Genomic DNA, 20,249 nt, shown 5'->3' with positions numbered 1-20,249 from the left:
AAATAAAGTTAGTGTTGTTACCATCTGATTGATAGCAAATGTTCCTCTGTCAAAGTTCTTCACCCCCGGGCCAGACTTGGCTCACAAGCTATAGTTTGCTGACCTCTCTTCTAGGTTAAACCTTTGAGACAGAGCTTACAATCCAATTCACTTATCAGGCCAAATCAGGAAATTAAATTTCCCGGCCTCATGAATGAATTCTCATGGTCATCCACGCACTCACTCATTCATTCAATGAACAGTTATGGAGCTCCTGTTCTACTGTGTGCCACATGCTGGCTGACTGCAGAGACACCCAGGAGAAAGATGGCCTCTCTGTGGCCACAGCCTGGTGGAGAACCCACACCCACGTTGCTCATGCTGTCCTGGAAATGTGTGGAACAAAGATGAAGCAACACAAATGATATTTACATCTGTAAATTATATAACAAAAGGTGAATTTGGGTAATCCTAAATTGAGTACAAATTTATGGCAAACTTTTAAAAAAATACCCTAGAGTTTTCTAAGTAAAAAGAAAAATCTCTCCATCTCTCTCTCTCATTTTCCCCCAATCCTGCTCTCCAGAACTAAATGGTGTTAACGGTTTGGCGAGAACCCTCCCAGCTACCCCTCCCCCACCTACACACACAGACACAGAAACTCACAAAAATACACTGGATATGTCTGGCTTGGGCTATATTTAAATCATTTTATAAATGACTCCCCAATTTCAGTTTTGAAATTTTAAAGCACGGTCAATAAATGATTTGGCAACAGTTAAGAAATCACAAGTTCCCTTCTTCGCACATAAACTTCTGCAAACCACATGCTAGGTTTCACTGATGGTAAAGCCAACACTTTCAGGAAGTTAGTCAGTTTCTCTTCTCTGCGCGCACCTGCTGCACAGAGGGTACCACTCTGCAGTGCTGCGTGCGGGCTATGGACTGAGAACTTACAAGGGCTGGCAACAGAAAAGCGGTAAGCTACTTCTATTCCTTTAACAAAGCTTTCCAACAAAATGTGTGATTTCTGACCCTGAAGAATGGTTTGGTGGGCAAATAGTATGAAGAGAAAGTGATGAATGAGCAAATATGCATTAAAAGCTTTAGTATTGAGCCCTGACCAGTGTGGCTCAGTGGGTTGGGTGTCATCCCACAAAGCGAAAGGTTATGGGTTCTATTCCTGTTCAGGAAACATGCCTGGGTTGCAGCTTTGGTCCCGGTCAGGGCGCGTACGAGAGGCAACTGATCGATGTTTCTCTCCCATATCAATGTTTCTCTCTACCTCTCTTTCTCCCTCCCCTCCACTCTCTCTAAAATAAATAAATAATTTTGAAAAAGGTTTACTGTTGAAACAACTCTAAATATAGCAAAGTGTCCTGCTATACAGAAAATTTTAAAAATCAAATGCACTGGTCTTATTAGTTTGGACAAAAGGGAAGCCAATTCCAACTTTGGAATCGAACTGGAACATTACTCTCTGGTCCTGCCAGAAACAGTGTCCTCTTCTAGAACCAAAGGGTTGGAGTGAAGTGGGTAGGGAGGTGTTTCTCCTTCGCTACTTCTGCAGAAAAGGTCAAACTCTGTTCCCTCACATGCACAAGTAACTTACTACTGCCTAGGCAAAGCCTGAAATTAACATTACTAAGAGGAGCTTAATGTTCAACATTAATTGCTACTTTTCTTGTTCGGAGAGTTTAAGGAACACATTACCATTTCTCCAATGGTATTCTCCAGTGTCTAGGCATAGCAGGAGGTCAGTTTTTGTTATTGTCAAGAACTGCCAGATTGAAAAACAAACTTTATAATTTGTAAAAATATGTCTTCTGGAAAATCCAATGAGGTCTAAGAACAACGGAAAAGTCTGACTTCAAGAGAAGCTCATCCAAAATTTACCCTATTTTTCTCCACACTCATTGAGTGCTCATTAAAGATCTTGGAGTCATTTTCTAGCACCATTTAATGTATATGTAAGTTTTAAGTTAATTTTTGCATCCTTTTAATGCCCAGTATAGATCTTGAAAGTAAATTAATTGTGCACTGAAATTTTATAGTGCTCCGCAAAATGACTGCAATGGCTCATGAAGAATTGAGGCAACAGGACCAATGGCATGCATGGAATGGCAATTAAAGTTACTTTCTACTTGATGTTTATAAACTGCCTCGGCTATGTATTAGAATCACAGAGGGAGTTTTCAAAGTTCTGCTACCAGGCTGAACCCCAGACCAATGAAATCAGAGTCTGGGGGTGGAGGTAGGACTGGGCATTGTAGCTTTCCAGCTTCTCAGGTATCTCAATGTACAGCCTTTCTGGTCCTTCCACTGAAGAGTGCTGTCCTTTTTAGGGTGTGGCAAGGCTCCGGGAAGACCTGAAGCTTATTCATTAGCCTCTGGGTTTGCTTTCTGCAAACAAAATGAAAGCTCTGGATGTGCCTTGTCTAAACGGCTGAGGCTGTGGATCAAGGAGAGGGCAGTTGAAGTTCATTGTCTCTTGCAATCACTGCTGCTCATCCTTTCATGTAATAACCCCCAAACAGTGCAGGTTTACGAGACGGGAGGCCGCCTCATGGAAACGCCACACTTAGGGAGTGTTAGGTTGTGTCTCATGGGAGAGGATGTCATTATTGGATGTTGGTTGTAAGTGTGTCTTAGCACTACCTGCAGAACCTATTGAAGGGACGTCCTGGCCAGGTGGCTTAGTTGGTTGGAGCATCATCTTGTATACCAAACAGTCGCGGGTTCCATCCGCAGTCAGGGCACATACCTAGGTGGCAGGTTTGATCCCCAGTCGGGGCATTTATGAGAGGCAACTGATCAATGCTTCTCTCTCATATCAATGCTTCTCACTCTCTTTCTCTCTCCTTTCTTCTAGCTTTAGGATCAACAACCATATCCTCAGGTGAGGATTAAAAAAAATTAAAAATTAAAAATTCTATCGAGGGGAACATCATTCCAATGGAATATATTTTAGTTCAACTGAGTTTTTAAATGGAGTTGAGGGATTTGTTATTTTTAAACTACTATCCTCAATTTATGACTATTCAGGTCTACAAGGACATAGTAAATTTAAATGCATAACCCATGGTGCTAGATCAGCATTAGCAAGTAAAGGCTGTGTTGACTTTTCAGATGGTTACAGAGAGCTGCGAGTTGGTGTACATGTCTGACCAGGTGTTGTATGGGATTATAGAGTGTTCTGTCATAAACTGGTCGGTGCAGAGAGGCAAGGCGGGTAATCCACCCCAGCATTTGAATCCTGAAAGTTCCGGGTATGACTATGGTATCTCTGCTGATAATCAAAACCAGATCATTGCTGCCCTGGCTGGTGTGGCTCGGTGGGTTGAGTGCCAGCCTGCAAACCGAGGGGTTGCTGGTTCAATTCCTGGTCGGGGCACATGCCTGGGTTGTGGGCTGGTTCCCAGTTGGGGCGCATGCAAGGGGCAGTGATCAATGTTTCTCTTGCATACCCCTGTTTCTCTCCCTTTCTTTCTCCCTCTGTTCCCCTCTCTCTAACAAATAAATAAAACCTTTAAAAAAACCAGATCATTGTTAACTAGCCTCTTGATTCTCACCCTACCAATTTGTTCACTACTCAGGTACATGTTGACTCAGTTTCAGCTCTGCCACCTACCACTGAGTGACCTTGGGTAACTCAGCCTTTCTGAGCCTCAGGTTCCATGTCTGTAAAGCAGGGGCTTGTGAAGCAGCCATCTGACTGATTTGTAGGAGGCTTGAACCAGAAAATGCATGACTTGTACTCAATGTACCGTGTGCCTCGTGGTAAAGCACTCACCAAATGCTCCCTAGCACACTTCTCAAAATTCAAATAACCTACCTTTCATAGAAAATCAAGCTCCATCTGCTCATTGATTTGTGCATTTAATGTGGTAGTGGTTTCTTGCACCTCCAAAGCTGTTCATGAGTCCGTGGAATTTGGATAAAATAAAACGTTATTGTCAGTTTCAGCTAAGGTGACAGAGCCTATCTGTACATCCATTTCTTTATTAATTCACTTTCATAATATGTCAGTGGTCAACATAGTCAACTACAAATGAATCAGCACCCTTGAAAAATTAGAAATATATCCAGTTTGGCAAAAATTCAGTTCTGGTTGAATTCCTCACCATGCACAAACAGCTCAGTAATTCAGTTGGGGGGAATGAATCACATCTTCTAACCAATAGGTTCTCACGGCACTGCAGTGTCAGGGGGCATGAGCGGGACCCATCCTGAGAATCGGGGGAGATGAGCCAAGGCAAAGTACATCTTGGTGAAGGAAACCTTGGAAAAGAGAGAAGGAAGGAGGCATCCTTGCAAAATGTCCGCTTGCAAGCTAGGAAAGGTGCGTGAAAAGATAAAAAGCCCTTTACTCCAGGAAGGCAGGTTTAGGCACCTGGCACCCCACCTTCTCCTTAGATTGTGTGGGGAAACCTGCAGAATTTATTTCGGCCTCACCTGGAGGGGTCAGTCTTTTTGAACCCAGACTCTTCCCTGCCTGCAGCCCTCACCCCCTGCCCCCTGCCCCCTGGGGCTGGGCCCCGGGGCGGGGGGGGGGGGGTGGCCCCTTGGCTTGCTCTTACTCTCAGGGTTCCACAGCTAAGGTAGACTGCTCTTCAAATTGCACTGGGGTTCTTTCTTCTTTTGTTAGGTTTTATTTATTTTTAGAGAGAAGGAGAGAAACATAGGAACGTCGGTTGCCTCTTGTATGTGCCCCGACCAGGGACTGAACTTGCAACCCAGGCACGTGCCCTGACTGGGAATTGAACCGTTGACCTTTTGCTTTGTGGTATAATGCCCAACCCACTGAGCCACCTCAGTCAAGGCACCTGCACTGGTGTTTTAAAATTGTGTTTTTGGTGTCCATCAGGGTCGAAGCTGAGAAGGGAGATTTGAGTGAGGACTGAGACGGGTCATATTCATTGTACTGTTTGGCTCCTTCCAAACCTGAAGGAGAGAACTGGCTTTTCGTGTGCCATGGGCCCAACTGAAGACCTGACTCTGCATGGAAAATAGGAAAACACTTGTGAAATTGCTTCCTCAGTAGCTAGGAACAGCTGTATTTGTCAGGGAGGGGGAAGCTAAGCAGTTTTCTGTGTATGTGATTCATACACTTTCTCAAAAGAAATGGGTCATCAGTTTTTCTGCGTGTTCCAAGGCAACACGCAGTGAAAGATCCAGAAAGCACAGACACAGTCTTCTTCATCAGGGTGTTCTCCGCACTAAGCTCACCAGCCTGTCTGGACCAAGGGCTTTGATTTTGCAGCTTGGACTTGTCTTGACAAGCAGTTTCCATGGAACAACTCCTACTGATCCGCTCTCTGCTCTCACTCTCTGTTTCCTGCAGCTGCTGTAACAGAGGGCCACAGACTCGGTGACTCAAACAGCAGGGATTTACCCTCTCCCCATTCTGGAGGCCAGAAGTCCGAAATCTAGGTGTGGTCAAAAGGGTTGGTTGGTTCCTTCTTGGGAGCTCAGAGGGAAAAATCTGTCTCATGCCTTTCTCCTGGCTTCTGGTGCTTGGTGTTCCTTGGTTTGTAACTGCCTCACTCCAATCTGGGCGTCCGTTTTTATGTGGCCTTCTTTCCTGTATTTGTCTGCGTCCACATGTCCCCGTTCTTATAAGGGTATGAGTCATTGGATTAGGGCCCACACCAACTCAGTATGACCTCATCTTAACTTGATTCCATCTTCAAGGACCCTATTTCCAAATAAGGCCACGTTCACATGTACAGAGGTCAAAACTACTTCAACATATCTTTTGGGAGGGACACAATTCAACCTGGGACACTTTTGGGTTTTGATCCTCTATCCTGCCCGTCCTAGCCCTTTACATCAGCAGCTCACAATCGAATACGGAATTTACTCTCCAGGAAGTTTCTCCTGCTTTTCCCTGGGGGACCTGACCTGAGCTCCATTGTGCCATCTTTGGCAACCCGGGCCAACTTCTCCTTAGGCACAGAAGGCCCAGGGCCTAGGGCCCACTTTAGGCAAAGATTTTAATGTCTTTAGATATCAGCAAAATAATGAATATATTCCAGTCTGTATTATATTCATTTTTATATTGAATACCAATGGGATTATAAAATATAATTTTACTTTTTTTTCAAAATCCTCACCCAAGGGTATGTTTATTGACTTTTGAGAGAGAGAGAAAGAGAAACATGGATCGGTTGCCTCCCATAGGCGTCCTGACCAGAAATCAAACCCGCAATCTAGGCGGTATCCTGACCAGGAACTGAACCCGCAACCTTCTGTATACGCGGCGATGCTCCAACCAACTGAGCCCCTTGGCCAGGGCAATTTTTACTTTTTTTTTTTAATGGAGGAAGGGAGCCACGGAGGCCAAAGTGACTTGGGCCCATGAACATCACAACTTGGCCCCGTTGACAACCACATTCTACTTCCCAATTCAACAGATGCCAAGGAAAATTCAGGAGTTGCTCGTGTGTCCCCAATGAAGTAGATTTAAGTAGTGATCCACAATCCCTTATCTGGAACCCACGGGTCAGAATTGTGTCAAAGTTCAGAATTCATATTTTAACAAGATGACATGTTACCCGTATATGCCACAAAATACTTCCACTGGTCCTGGGTCCTGCACATGGCTGTTTCTGCTATGAAACCAGAATGTTCACGCTAAGTGGGTAACTATAGATGAGAGTAGCCTTGGGGTCCGTTCAGATCACCAAAGACATTGCGAAAAATGAAACAAAATCTGGGGCTCAGATCTTTTGGGATTTCAGAAACACAGAGAGGGAGTCATGAACCTGTGCACGAACCTGCAATAGTAAAAGAAACCTGCATTAGTGAAGGAAACCGTAAAGCGCTGTCCTGGCTGCCAGAGGCCCTGCTGCTGCTAACTGCTGGGTCTCTGATTTTTCTTTTTCTTGTGGTAACTTCCCTGTCATACTGGATGACTTCCCAGGTGACTGGTGCAGGCTGTTATCGACAGGGGCACCAAAGAGCTGATCAGAAACTGCAGTGGCAAGGACAGGCTGAGTGGGTGTGATCAGCTCTTGGCTAGGGTTTGCCAATGTCCCCCAAGATCTTTTCTGTGGTGCTGGACCAGGACTAGGGTCGAGCAAGTGAGGCACTCAGTTTGGGTGCAAAATTTAAGAGCGGCGGGTGCCAAACATCTCAGTAATCAAGATCAATAATATTTTAATGTTATATTTAAAAAAAATCAAACTGGCAAAATCGGATCACCGGCTGGTTGCCTGTTTTAGTAAATTGACTTTTATAGGAGCCACAACCGAGCGAGGCAGGTGGAGCAAAGCCTGGCAAGTGCAGGGTCAGAGTGTGTCCCTGTTTAAAATATTGATATTTTGTCCATCAGGGATTTTAATCTCTTTAAATAGTATTCATCTTGATGATTAAGTTTTGGGGTGTCTCCTCAAATTTTGTACTCGCAGCACTGCTACTGTGCCTGTCTGTTTTCTCAGCGCGATCCTCCAGTCTCTTGCCCAGGGTGCTGGAGTGGGATGCTCATAAGCCCGCACCTGCCAGAGGCCCCAGAGCCAGGGCCGGGCAGAGGTTCAGGTTCTGCGCTCCAGATACAGACTGTTCTTTAACCCTTGTGTTTTCTCTTTGGCAGTTGCCCTGGCCTTCATTTGTGCCTGGAGGCCTGAACCCAAGGCTCTGGATTCAACCTTTTGACCTTTGGAGATAATAAGTCTCGGGGAGGGCACCAGGAGGGGTCTGACTTCTCACCAAGACTCTCACTCAGTCCATCCACTATGCAGTCCCACCTGGCATGCCACCTGCCAGGAGCTCTGCCTCCAGTTCCAGAGTCTTTTCAGGCTCCACGATGGGCATGGACTTGGCTCTGGTTAACCCTGAGGCTTCTCTGCTGCGTCACCTAATGCTCAGCCACCTACACTCGGCATCTTCGTCAACTTCCTCTGCATTCTTTGTCTGCTGTGGTCTCCTCTTACGCCTTCTCTGATCTTGTCAGGGTCCTAGTCCTTTCCTGTCACTTTATTGGGAAACTTCAACTGTCAGGCTCAAACAACAGAAGCATATTCTCTCTCTCTCTCTCTGTCTCTGGCTCTCCCTCTCCCTCCCTCTCCCTCTCAGGTTCTGTTTTATTTGCTTAGTTCTACTTTCTATCTTATTTGCATAATTGCCCTTTCCCCTCTATTTTTATTTGTAGAGTGGCCAGTTTCTCTCTCTCTCTCTCTTTTTGCATCATTGCTATTTCTCTAATTTATTTGCAGAGTTACTTTTTCTCTTGTGACAGGCTGGTTGCTTCCATCTTAATAAGTAAATTCTCCCTGGGTCCCTTCTCACTATCTGGTTTCCTCTGAAGCCATTTTGCAGCCACAACTTTTGGTAGCCGGAGGCATGGGTGTGGCCAAGAAGAAGAACTTGGCTGAGGAGATGCAGTTCTTGCTGGGGCCTTGAGCTTTGTGCTCTTTCTCTGTCTCTCCTCAGATCCAGCTGGATGATATGAGTTAGGGCTCACTCTCTGAGTGAGGAGCCTTTGCTGTCCATTCCGCCTTTGCGAGGCCCTGACGTGGATGAAGAGGTTTGAACAGTAAGGGTTTTCTCCTCAACTTCTTTGATAGCTGCCTGTTCACCACTTCCTATTCCTCCCACCCATACATTTTTCTTCAAATTGAGATTATTTGGAACTTGTCAACTCAAGTTCTTACATCAGGACTCTTTCCAGAGGGTAGAGGTAGGAATCTCAAGCTCTTCATTCGGAACTCCCCTCCAGAATATTCTGATCACTTCCGTGGAACAAAATTTACTTTAATTTTTTATTGACTGATGAGAGAGAGCAGGAGGGAGAGAGAGAGAGAGAGAGAGCAGGAGGGAGAGAGGGAGGCAGAGAGAGAGAGAGAGAGAGAGAGAGAGAAACATCAATTTGTTGTTCCACTTATTTATGCATTCATTGGCTGATTCTTGTATGTGCCCTGGCCAGGGATGGAACCCACAACCTTAGTGTATGGGAATGAAGCTCTAACCAACTGAATTACCCAGCCAGGACCACAATATTTACTATAAATTGCCACATATTTCCCTGGGAGGCCATGTTCATCCTGAAAATACAATGAATTTCAAAAGGCTCCCCTCGTGGTCTCTAGCACCCCCTAGAGGCTGTTCTCAATTGCTCGGCATTGTATGAGAGACAGTTGCATGTGAAATTAGATATTGAGATTAATATCAAATTAATATCTAATTTGCTCCTCCAAACCCATCACCCCAGACTAATCATGATGAAAGCATCAGACAAATTCCAGATGAGGGACAGTCTACATAATCATCTCCTTTTTCATTTTTATTTTTCTCCATAGTACTTTCCACCATCTAACACACTATCTGGTAATGTAAGCTCCAGATGGGCAGGTATTTTAATCTGTTCTGTTCATCGCTACATTCCCTTCTTGAAAACAGTTCCTGATCATGTCAAATTTAGTGAATAATATTCACTTCCCCCTCTCTCTGGCCCCAAACTATCTTTTGTTCTCAGTGAATGGCACTCTCATCCATCCAGTGGCACAGACCAGGAACCTGGAAGTCACCTTGAATTCTTCCCTCTCCCGCACTCTCCTCCCCGCACCATCATACATCTGTTGCTATGTCTCTTAGTTTTACCTCCTAAGTATCTCCTGAATCCACTCCTCTCCATTTCCATTGCCACCAACTTAGATCAAGCTATCATCATCTTGCTCCTGAAGTCCTGTGCCCTCTGATCAGTGACCACTGGAGAATCAATGAGCATGGGACCACTCTGGTTAAAACCTTCAAAGGTTTCCATTGCTCTTCAGATAAAGACCAAAATCTACTCTCATCTTTTCTTATGTTCCTGGCTGTCTTATGGTCCCTTGTATTCACGTGCTCATTAAGATGAGCACTGACCTGGAGATACTGATATCAAATGCAGAGACATGGAGATACTCAGACCCTCAGCAAAATCTGTTTGTCGCCTCGTACGTGCCATTCCAATCCTCTTGGCCCTGCCTGTTATTCTGGGTCCTACTGTTGCAAGCAATTCTCTGCAGGTTCCAACCAACTTTGAGGACTTGAAACCTGATGCGCTTTGTCTCAAGTCCACACCATGCCACTCCTGCTTCCTGCCCAAGGCTCCTCTAAAGGCACAGCATGGGGAACTTGAAGGAGCACGCTCAGGGCCTTTGCCTATGCTTTAACTTCTTTCTGCCTTATGCATGCCCATTCAATTTTAGAATCGCAGCTCATCTCACTTCCTCATGAAAATCTTAAATTCCTCTCCTTTAGGCTCATATGGTATCACACACTTGTTTGTGTCACAGTCAAAATCTTGAAATGTTGTGTTTGACTTGTGTATCTTTAACTTGCTAGACTGTGAGCTAACTACTAAGCTGCACATGTAATCAGACAGACTCCCCAGGCCATCCACTAGCTAGGAAAGGACAGGGAACAACTGGGAAGTGAGCCCTGAGCAGTGCGGCTCAGTTGGTTGGAGCATCATCCCACAAAGCAAAAGGCCACCGGTGGTTCTATCTGCAGTCAGGACACATGCCTGGGTTGCAGGTTTGGTCCGAGGTCAGGGCACAAATGGGTGGTAACTGATTGATGTTTCTCTCTTACATTGATGTTTCTCTCCCTCTCTCCCTCCTTTCCCCTCCCTCTAAAAATAAATAAATAAAATTTTAAAATATTAAAAAAAGATTTTGAGAGTTCTTTTGACCATAACCCTTGATCAAACCAATCTCATTAAACTATTTATTTCATTGTACAATTACCAAAAGTAATATAGTCATCCTCTATTAAAAAAGTACAGAAAGTAAGGCACACTGTTACAGACAATGCGTACAAATATAAAACATCTTGTTTTCCCTATAGAAGTTTATGCTGTTAACATAGAATGGTTATTAGTACCAATGTTTCTGTGATAAGCCACATATGACTAGGAGCCATTCCACAAAAAAAATTTAAAGATTGTACTGATTTATTTTTATTTTTTTAAGATTTCATTTATTTATTTTTAGAGAGAGGGGAAGGGAGGGAAAAAGAGAGGGGGAGAAACATCAATGTGTGGTTGCCTCTCACTGTGGCCCCCAGTGGGGACCTGGCCTGCAACCCAGGCATGTGCTGACTAGGAATTGAATTGGCAACTTTTTGCTTTATGGGACAACACCTAAAAAACTGAGCCACACTGGTCAGGTCCCACAAAAATTTTTAAAGTGCTATCTACATATAAGGCATTGCTCTGGCAGGAAGATTTCAAAATGAGATTGTGTAGCATGGGAAGAAAAAGTCACCCTCATGCACTGTTGGTGGGAATGCAGACTGGTACAGTGACTGTGGAAAGCAGTATGGAGTTACCTCAAACAGTTAAAAATGGAACTGCCTTTTGATCCAGTGATTCCACTAGGAATATATCCAAAGAAACCCAAAACACTAATTTGAAAGAATATGTGCGCCCCTGTGTTCATTGAAGCATTATTTACAATAGCCAAGATATGTGAATTAAAAAGCTGTGGTACATTTACACAAGGGAATACTACTCGGCTGTAAAAACAAGAAGGAAATCTTATCCTTTGCAAACAGCATGGATAGACCTGGAGAGTATTATGCTAAGTGAAATAAGGCAGTCAGAGAAAGAGTAGTACCATATGATCTCATTTATGTTGGAACCCAAAGAACAAAATAAATGAACAAACAAAATAGAGACAGACTCATAGAAACAGAGAACAGACTGACAGCTGTCAGAGGGGAAAGGGGTTGGGGGCTGGATGAGAAAGGTGAAGGGATTAAACAACAACAAAACAAAACCCTCATAGACACAGCCAACAGGATGATGATGGTCAAAGGGAAAGAGGGTGGGGGAGGTAGGAGAGGGTAAAGGGGGATACATGGTGATGGAAGGAGACTTGACTTGGGGTGGTGAACACACAATACAGCATACAGATGAGGTATTATAGAATTGTACACCTGAAACCTATATAATTTTATTAACCAGTGCCACCCCAATCAATTTAATTTTTAAAAAAAGGATGTTGGAATCAGATTGGCTCAAGTACAAGCTCTACTATGAGCCACCCTTCTGAAAGTTGCTTACATCTCAGTTTGTTTCTTCACTTACAAAATACGGTTAATAATAGAACCTATCTTGCTGTGTTGTTGTGAACATTGATGTGGGTGAGAAAATGCTTGACACAATAACTGATACCTTATTATTATTATCAACAGAAGGCATCCATTTTACTGTCCTATAAGGAGATAAGAGAACTTGATAGTACCACCACGGTGGCGTAGAAAAATTGTGGGAAAAACCGCCAATAATCAGATATGGCTGTGTAGATAAGGTAGAGATAACTCTCGCCTGGAGATCATGAATAATACCGTAATAGAAGCTGGATATAAACTCTCCTTGGGACTGGCCAAAGTTTCATCAAGAGTTATATTGTCCTGGCCGGGTGGCTCAGTTGGTTGGAGTATTGTCCTGTACACCAAAGAGGTTGCAGGTTCAATCCCCAGTCAGGGCACATGCGTAGGTTGTGGGTTTGATCCTTGGTTGGGGTGCATGTGGGAGGCAACCGATGGATATTTCTCTCTCTCTTTCTCTCTCTCTCTCTCTCTCTCTCTCTCTCCCCCCCCCCCCCGCCTCCCTCTCTCCCTCACTGTCTCTAAATCAATAAATATATCCTCGGGTGAGGACTAAAGAGGAAAAATAAAAGTTATATTAGTAGGTTGAAACTATAGCTTGTGGGCTACAGATCTATGAGTCACATCAGGTCCGACAGCAGCAGCCGGACATTATGCAGGTGGGGGCATCTTGATTAATGCTTCTGCGAAAGCTTCCCAGGTTTCCTCATCATCATAATCTCGCATAGCTCCATCTTCAACTTCTTTTAGCACCGTGAAGCTGAACACAATGACAACTGAAAATCGTTCTGAATGTAACTTAGTGTGATTTATTTAATTTTTAAGTGAACTCCCACTTCCAAACTCATACAAAGTACCGTGAAGCACTGCTGACTCCATCATGAAATACCTGGCAGATCTTGCTACCCTAATATTGTGCCCGCACTTCTGCTTTTCCTTAGGAAAATATGACCCTTTGGGCTTTGCTTCTGACCTGCCTTTTGCTGCTGATCCTTGATTCCTGGGAGCTCTTCACTAAAGCAGATTATTATAGAAGAAGCTATCCTTGCGATGAGAAAACCCAAGGCGTCTCTGTCATTGCGGAGTGCAATGACCGTCGACTACAAGAAGTTCCCCAAACTGTGGGCCAAGATGTCACCGAGCTAGACCTGTCTGAAAATTCAATCACACACATAACAAATGAATCATTCCAAGGGCTGCAAAATCTTACTAAACTCAATCTAAACCACAACGCTGTGCTACAGCCCTACTGGGAAAGTTATTATAGAAATAAAAAAGGCATGAATATTACAGATGGGGCATTCCTCAACTTGCAAAACCTAATGGTGTTACTGCTTGAAAATAACCAATTAAGCAAAATACCGTCTGATTTGCCAGGGTCTTTGAGAAGACTGAGTCTAGTAGAAAACAACATAATTTCTGTAACTAAAAACAACACTTCTGGACTGAAGAATTTGGAAAATCTCAATTTGGGCTGGAACTGCTATTATGGCAATGTTTGTAATAAAAGTTTTGAAATAGAAAAAGGAGCATTCGAAGAGATGACAAATTTGAAGGTGTTAATATTATCTTTTAGTAACCTTTCCCACGTGCCCTTCAACCTGCCGACCTCCTTAACGGAACTTTATCTTAGCAACACGCATATCAAAAACATCAGTGAAGAAGACTTCAAGAAACTGGAAAATTTAACAGTTCTAGACTTAAGTGGGAACTGTCCGAGGTGTTTCAACGCCCCATTTCCCTGTACACCGTGTGCAGGGGATGCTTCGATTTACATACCTCCTAATGCTTTTGATAGCTTGACCAAACTCGAATACCTCAACCTCTCTAGCACTTCCCTCCGGAAGATTCCTGCAAGCTGGTTTGACAAGATGCCTTATCTGAAGGAGCTGCACCTTGAATTCAACTATTTGGTCCAAGAAATAGCCTCTGGGGAGTTTTTAACAAAACTGCCCAACTTAGAAATACTGGACTTGTCTTACAACTACGTAAAGACAGCATATCCACAACGAGTTAATCTTTCCCAAAACTTCTCTAATCTTACATCTCTCCGGGCATTGCACTTAAAAGGTTATGTGTTCCAGGAACTTGTATATGAAGACTTCCAGCCCCTGATGAACCTCTCAAATTTAACAACTATTGACTTGGGCGTTAACTTCATTAAGCAAATTAATTTTAGCATTTTCCAGCATATCCCCAACGTGAAAGTCATTTACTTGTCAGCAAACAGAATATCACCCTTGGTGGATGATATCAGGTCACGTTCTGCAAGTTTCTCCACTGTCCGAAGTCATGTCCGTAAACCACGCTCAGCGGATGGTGAGTTTGACCCACATTCGAATTTTTATCACAGCACCAAGCCTTTAATGAAGCGAGAATGTACACACTACGGCACAGCCATCGATTTAAGCTTGAACAATATTTTCTTCATTGGGAAAAAGCAATTTGAAGCTTTTCCTAACATTTCCTGCTTAAATCTGTCTTCGAATGGCAATGGTCAAGCATTAAATGGAAGTGAATTTTCAGCTCTGCCTCATGTCAAATATTTGGATTTTACCAACAATAAACTGGACTTTGATTATGATAGTGCTTTCAATGAACTACCTGAGTTAGAAGTTCTAGATCTCAGCTACAATGCACACTATTTCCAAATAGCAGGGGTAACACACCGTCTAGGATTTATTAAAAATTTAACAAAGCTGCAAATTTTAAATCTGAGCCACAATGACATTTATACCTTAACAGAGTACAACCTGAGTAGCGAGTCCCTGAAAGAATTAGTTTTCAGTGGAAACCGCCTTAACGTTTTGTGGAATGGTGAAGATAAGAGGTACATGTACATTTTTAAAAATCTCAAGAACCTAACACAACTTGATATATCCTTTAATAACCTTGTGCATATCCCAAATAAAGCATTTATTAACTTGCCCAGGAGTCTCACTAAACTATATATAAATGATAATAAGTTAACTTTCTTTAACTGGACATTACTCCTGAACTTTTCTTGTCTCCAGTTGCTCGACTTAAGTAGAAACCGTCTATATTTTTTAGATGATAACCTATCTAAATTTGCAAAATCTCTGAAGACGCTACTACTGAGTGGAAACAGGGTTTTCTACCTGCCCCCTGGCTTTCTTTCAGAAAATAGCAGTCTGGTACACCTTGATTTAAGTTCCAACCTGCTAAAAACGATCAACAGGTCCACGCTTGAAACGAAGGACAGGCACACCATGTTAACTCTTTTGAAGCTAGATGGAAACCCTTTTGACTGTACCTGTGACCTGGGAGATTTTCGAAGATGGCTGGATGAAAATGTGAATGTCATAATTCCTAGACTGACAGATGTCATTTGTGCCAGTCCTGGGGATCAAAGAGGGAAGAGTATTATGACTCTAGAGCTGACCACATGTGTTTCAGACATCACTGCGGCCATATTGTGTGTCTTCACATCCCTCATCACCATCACAATTATGTTGGCTGCCCTGGCTCATCACTGGTTTTACTGGGATGTCTGGTTTATCTATCAAGTGTGTTTAGCTAAGATAAAAGGCTACCGGTCTCTTTCCACATCCCAAGCTTTCTATGACGCTTATGTTTCTTATGACACCAAAGATACCTCTGTCACCGACTGGGTGATCAATGAGCTGCGCTTCCACCTCGAAGAGAGTGAAGACAAAAATGTGCTCCTCTGTTTAGAGGAGAGGGATTGGGACCCAGGATTAGCCATCATTGATAACCTCATGCAGAGCATCAACCAGAGCAAGAAAACAATCTTCGTTTTAACGAAAAAGTATGCAAAAAGCTGGAGCTTCAAAACAGCGTTCTACTTGGCCTTGCAGAGGCTAATGGATGAAAATATGGATGTGATTGTGTTTATTCTGCTAGAGCCAGTATTACAGCATTCTCAGTACTTGAGGCTGCGGCAGAGAATCTGTAAGAGTTCCATCCTCCAATGGCCTGACAACCCCAAGGCCGAAGGCTTGTTTTGGCAAAGTCTGAAAAATGTGGTCTTAACTGAAAATGACTCACGGTATAACAATTTGTACGTTGATTCCATTAAGCAATACTAGCCGATATTAAGCCACGGTTTCCCAACATAATACAAAGGCAAAGTGATGACTCTTCTGCTTTAGTAATCTATTGCTGTATAGCATATTACCCCAAAGCTTAGTGGCTTAGAATGACACAGTTGGTTATCTCACAGTCTCTGTGGGCCAGGGAGTCCTGTATGGCTTAGCTAGGTCCTCTGCTTGGGGTCTCCCAAAGGCTGCAATCTAGGCGTTAGCCAGGGCCATGGGCATCTCCTGGGGTTAGCATTGCAGTCTTTAAGAGACCCCTAGCTCATATTCATGTTGTCATTTTCAAGATTTGGTTCATTCTGGACTGTTGGCCAAAGGCTGCTATCAGTTCTTGTTTACACGGACCTCTCCCACATGGCAGTCTGCTCATTGAAGAAAGAGTTTGCTGGCAAGACAGAAGTCGCCATCTTTTGTAATCTGCTCCAGGAAGTGATATCCCATTCATTTGGCCATATTCTATCTGTTGGAAGTAAATGGCAGGTCCCACCAGCTCAGCGGGAACAATCACCTCTGTCTGGGGAAACAGAGGTGATCTGAGACTGAGACGGGTGGCTGTGCTGGCCTCAGTCAGACACTGTGACTGTCAGGAGGTGGGATCACTGTGAGCCGTCTAAGCAGCGGCCTACTCCACCTTCTTTTCAATCCCTAAGAACTCTTGAAACTCACGAGTCTTTCTGATGTTAAGTTGCTGTTTGGATTTATCATACATCCGTGGCTACCTGATTACATTATGCTGTGGTTACATTAGTCTTTTAGAGTTACTTCTACAAATATTGGCTATAATATTTGACTTCTAAGGTTTAGATGCCACTTAAAGGCTGAGGTAGATCATTTTTAAGTGGTTTATTGTTTTACTTCTTAACCATTTTTTTAGAGTATGCAGCTGAATGAGAAGCATCGGGAGTATCTGTTCATCGTCATTGCTGTGACCCTTGAAAAATTAAAAATGCTTCGTTTCACAGGATGAGCATAGGATAAATAAATAGTAGGGAAATAGACCTATAATCTAAAAGAAATTGCCATCTATGCTGGGGATTTTGAGAACACTTAAAAATCTTTGGTAGAAATCAAAGGGGGAACAGTTTTCATGAAATTTGTACATTCTGATAATTATTGACAGAAAAATTAGTTCTCACTTTACCCCCTACTCAGAAGACATAAAGTCGGAATGCCTGTGTGTTGGCCCATTTTATGCTTTCCTCCCAAATGAAACAACTGCGGCACTCCCCACCATCTCTGCCATCCCCTTGGTTCCTGTGCATCCGTCCATAGCATCCTCTCTAGCGTAGGTATGAATCCTGGAGAGACACCTTATGAAGTTTACCTGAGAATAGCTGGAAGTTATCTGGGCTTAAGGAAACAAAGTCCCTTCGGAATGAAAAGAAGAAAAAATCTCCAATGCATCATCCTTCCTTAAGTACATACAGTCGTGAAGTCCTCTCGATCGGGTCACCTCGCTCCTTTGCTTTTTTCTTGCAGCTGTTCAAGATTTGCCAGATCCCTGTTTGGCACTGGTCTCTCTCTGTTGGCCCCTGTTAAAATAAATAAATAACCCCTCCCCCAAACTACAGGTATTGGAATGCCCGGTTACGGTCATGGCAAAGGAACTGGGTGACTCTGGGCAAATCACTGCGCCTATCTGAGCGTACTTCCTCATTTGGAGAATGCACTAAATGATCTCCAAGGTATTTTCAAATATCACAACTGTATTTGTTTCCTAGGGCTGCCATGAGAAAGTACCGCAAACTCAGTGGCTTAAAACAACAGAAGTGTATTGTCCTAGTTCTGGAGGCCGGAAGTCTGAAATCACAGTGTCTGCAGCGCTCCTAGCCCTCCGAAGCCTGTGGGGAGGATCCTTCCTTGCCTCTCCTGATTTCTGGTGTTCGCTGGCAATCCTTGGTGTGCCTTGGCCTGTTGCTGCATCACTGCAACATCCCTTCATTTTCACATGGTTCTCTTCCCTCTGTGTCTCTCTCCTCTTCTTATAAGGACACCAGTCATATCAGGATCCATCCTACTCCAGTCTGACTTCATCTTAACTAAGTACATCTGCAAGTGCCCTATTTGCAAATGAGATGACACCGGGAGGTTAGAATTTCAACATAAAATTTAGGGGGGGGGGGCGAGGGTAGCATGCAGTTCAACCCATAACAACAACCATGGCTTTTCTTCAGAAATGACTCAGAATTCCATGAAACTTGAAAATGCCCTTGGGAACGGGAAAGTCATTTATGATTGTTGTACAAATAAAGGCAATTTCCCTCTCAGCTATTAATAAAGCTGTTATAGCCATGTGGCCAGGTTTCCACTGTCATTATCTTTGAACTTAAAGCCATAATGATATCCATCATTTCCAGTGAATATAAAGGAAGATCACACATGTTCTCTTCCTTTCCGCCCTTGAGGGTTTGCAGGGAACGGGGGAATTGGTAAAGCCCCACGTGTCAGCAATCACGCTGTTGTTTTGCAGCTGAAGGGGACATCTCAGGACTTCCTGTGCCAATGACCCAAAATGGAAAATGGTCTTTATAAATGTCCCTCCAGTGTGCAAAGGGAGCAGACTAGATTTAAAATTCTTAAGATATTAAAAAAACAAAAACAAAACCCCACTTATGATAGCAGAATATTGCCATCAGGACACTGTTGATTATCAGAGCCTTATTTTCCTGGTGAAAAACGCATTTCTAGGAGTAGGGAGAAAAGACCCCTCTGTTTTATCTCCCCAGTCTTATTCCCTTTTGACATTATACCTGCGCTATTTTAGGGATAACTCCGTAGTTATGTCAGCAACAATGACACTGGAAGCTCAGAGAGTAATGTCTGGGCTGACAGGAAGTGCCAGAATCCTCAGGCTCACTGTTGACTTTTCCATCTCCTTCCCAACCATTCAGCAACTACTTTTTTTTTTTAAAGATTTTATTTATTTTATTTTTAGAGAAAGGTGAAGGGATGGTTACCTCTCTCACGCCCCACAGTGGGGACTTGGCCCGCAACCCAGGCAGGCATGTGCCCTAACTGGGAATCAAAGCGGTAATTCTGCTTCGCAGGCTGGAGCTCTGTCCAGTGACCCACACCAGCCAGGGCTCAGCAAGCACTCTTGATTTGACCTCCTAAATTTCTCTCACATCCATCCTCCATCTCCATTATCCAAACTTCTTGTCCAAACTACCAGCATCTCTCATTGGCTTCCTGGCATCCACTCCAGTCCCTCCAATTCCATTCTAGAACCAAGACCAATTCTTCTAAAAGATGTGCTTCTGAATTCAGTTTAAAATCTTAACTCCTGAACTAGGCTCACAAGGCCCTCAGTGGCCTCCCATTTGCCTGTCCCCCAGCCTCCCCTCTAAGCACCCCCAGGAAAAGTCTTCAGTTCATGCTGAGAACGTACCAAACTCTCACCTCAGTGCCTACATAGATGGTACTGCCCTGGGGCACCTCTTCCTCCAGACTTCACTTGGCCAATTACTGCTCACCCTTCAGGGAGAGGTTAAACGTTATCTAGAGAGGCTTTCCCCTAACCACTAAATCTTACTTAGATGCTCCCTCATCGTCTCAGCATTTATCACGAGTTTTGTTGGGTAAGTGATAGAGAAATGGATAGAGTGGTATTAACACGTGGGTCTTCCATTAGACTATAGGCTCCAGAAATGAGGGAAGGTGCCTTTTTGTCCATCACCCTGTCCCCAATATTCTTTACCATGCCTGATACACAATAAACATTCTCAATACTTTTCAAGTGAATGAAGGAAGGTTCAGATAAACTCCAGCTGCACGCTAAGACAGAAGCCAAGTACGCAGGAGGCGCGCTGCCCCATGTCACACTGCAGCGCCTGTGCATGGGGGCAGGGCTTTTCCTATCACCTGTCCTCCACCCATGGCAAGAAGCACTTATGGAAGACAGAGTTTCTGTTCTCAAGGATCTGATTGTTTTGAAATGTATTGGATTGACCTTGTTCATATGTTCCATTTCTTGTTCAATGTCAAACTCGTAATTGGAGGAGTATCAAAATATATCCCAGGATCCATATAAAATGTATGGGTTTTATTTCTGTTCAAAACACTAAAAATTCTGCCCTACATTGTTCATTTTTCTAG

The 20,249-nt window shown here is 43.6% G+C and overlaps 1 protein-coding gene across 4 annotated transcripts; it reads left to right on the top strand.

The window, feature by feature from the left end:
- Positions 1-832: 832 nt before the first annotated feature.
- TLR8 (toll like receptor 8) lies at positions 833-20,064 on the top strand. 4 transcript variants are annotated; one of them, XM_045203311.3, is made up of 4 exons: positions 865-958; positions 5,324-5,412; positions 8,413-8,515; positions 13,017-20,063. In XM_045203311.3, the coding sequence occupies exon 4, from the start codon at positions 13,023-13,025 to the stop codon at positions 16,143-16,145; it is 3,123 nt and encodes a 1,040-aa protein (XP_045059246.2). In that variant the 5' UTR covers positions 865-958; positions 5,324-5,412; positions 8,413-8,515; positions 13,017-13,022; the 3' UTR covers positions 16,146-20,063. The 4 variants fall into 4 exon arrangements, with proteins under 4 accessions (XP_024425724.2, XP_045059246.2, XP_045059248.2 ...); XM_045203313.2 differs by lacking the exon at positions 8,413-8,515 and having other exon boundaries at positions 13,017-20,064; XM_045203312.3 differs by lacking the exon at positions 5,324-5,412 and having other exon boundaries at positions 879-958.
- The last annotated feature ends 185 nt before the right edge of the window (positions 20,065-20,249 follow it).

Source organism: Desmodus rotundus, chromosome X, assembly GCF_022682495.2.
Source record: "Desmodus rotundus isolate HL8 chromosome X, HLdesRot8A.1, whole genome shotgun sequence".
NCBI classification, from domain to species: Eukaryota; Metazoa; Chordata; class Mammalia; order Chiroptera; family Phyllostomidae; genus Desmodus; species Desmodus rotundus.
The sequence above is the reverse complement of the archived record's forward strand: the minus strand, read 5'-3'. Positions and strand labels throughout refer to the sequence as shown.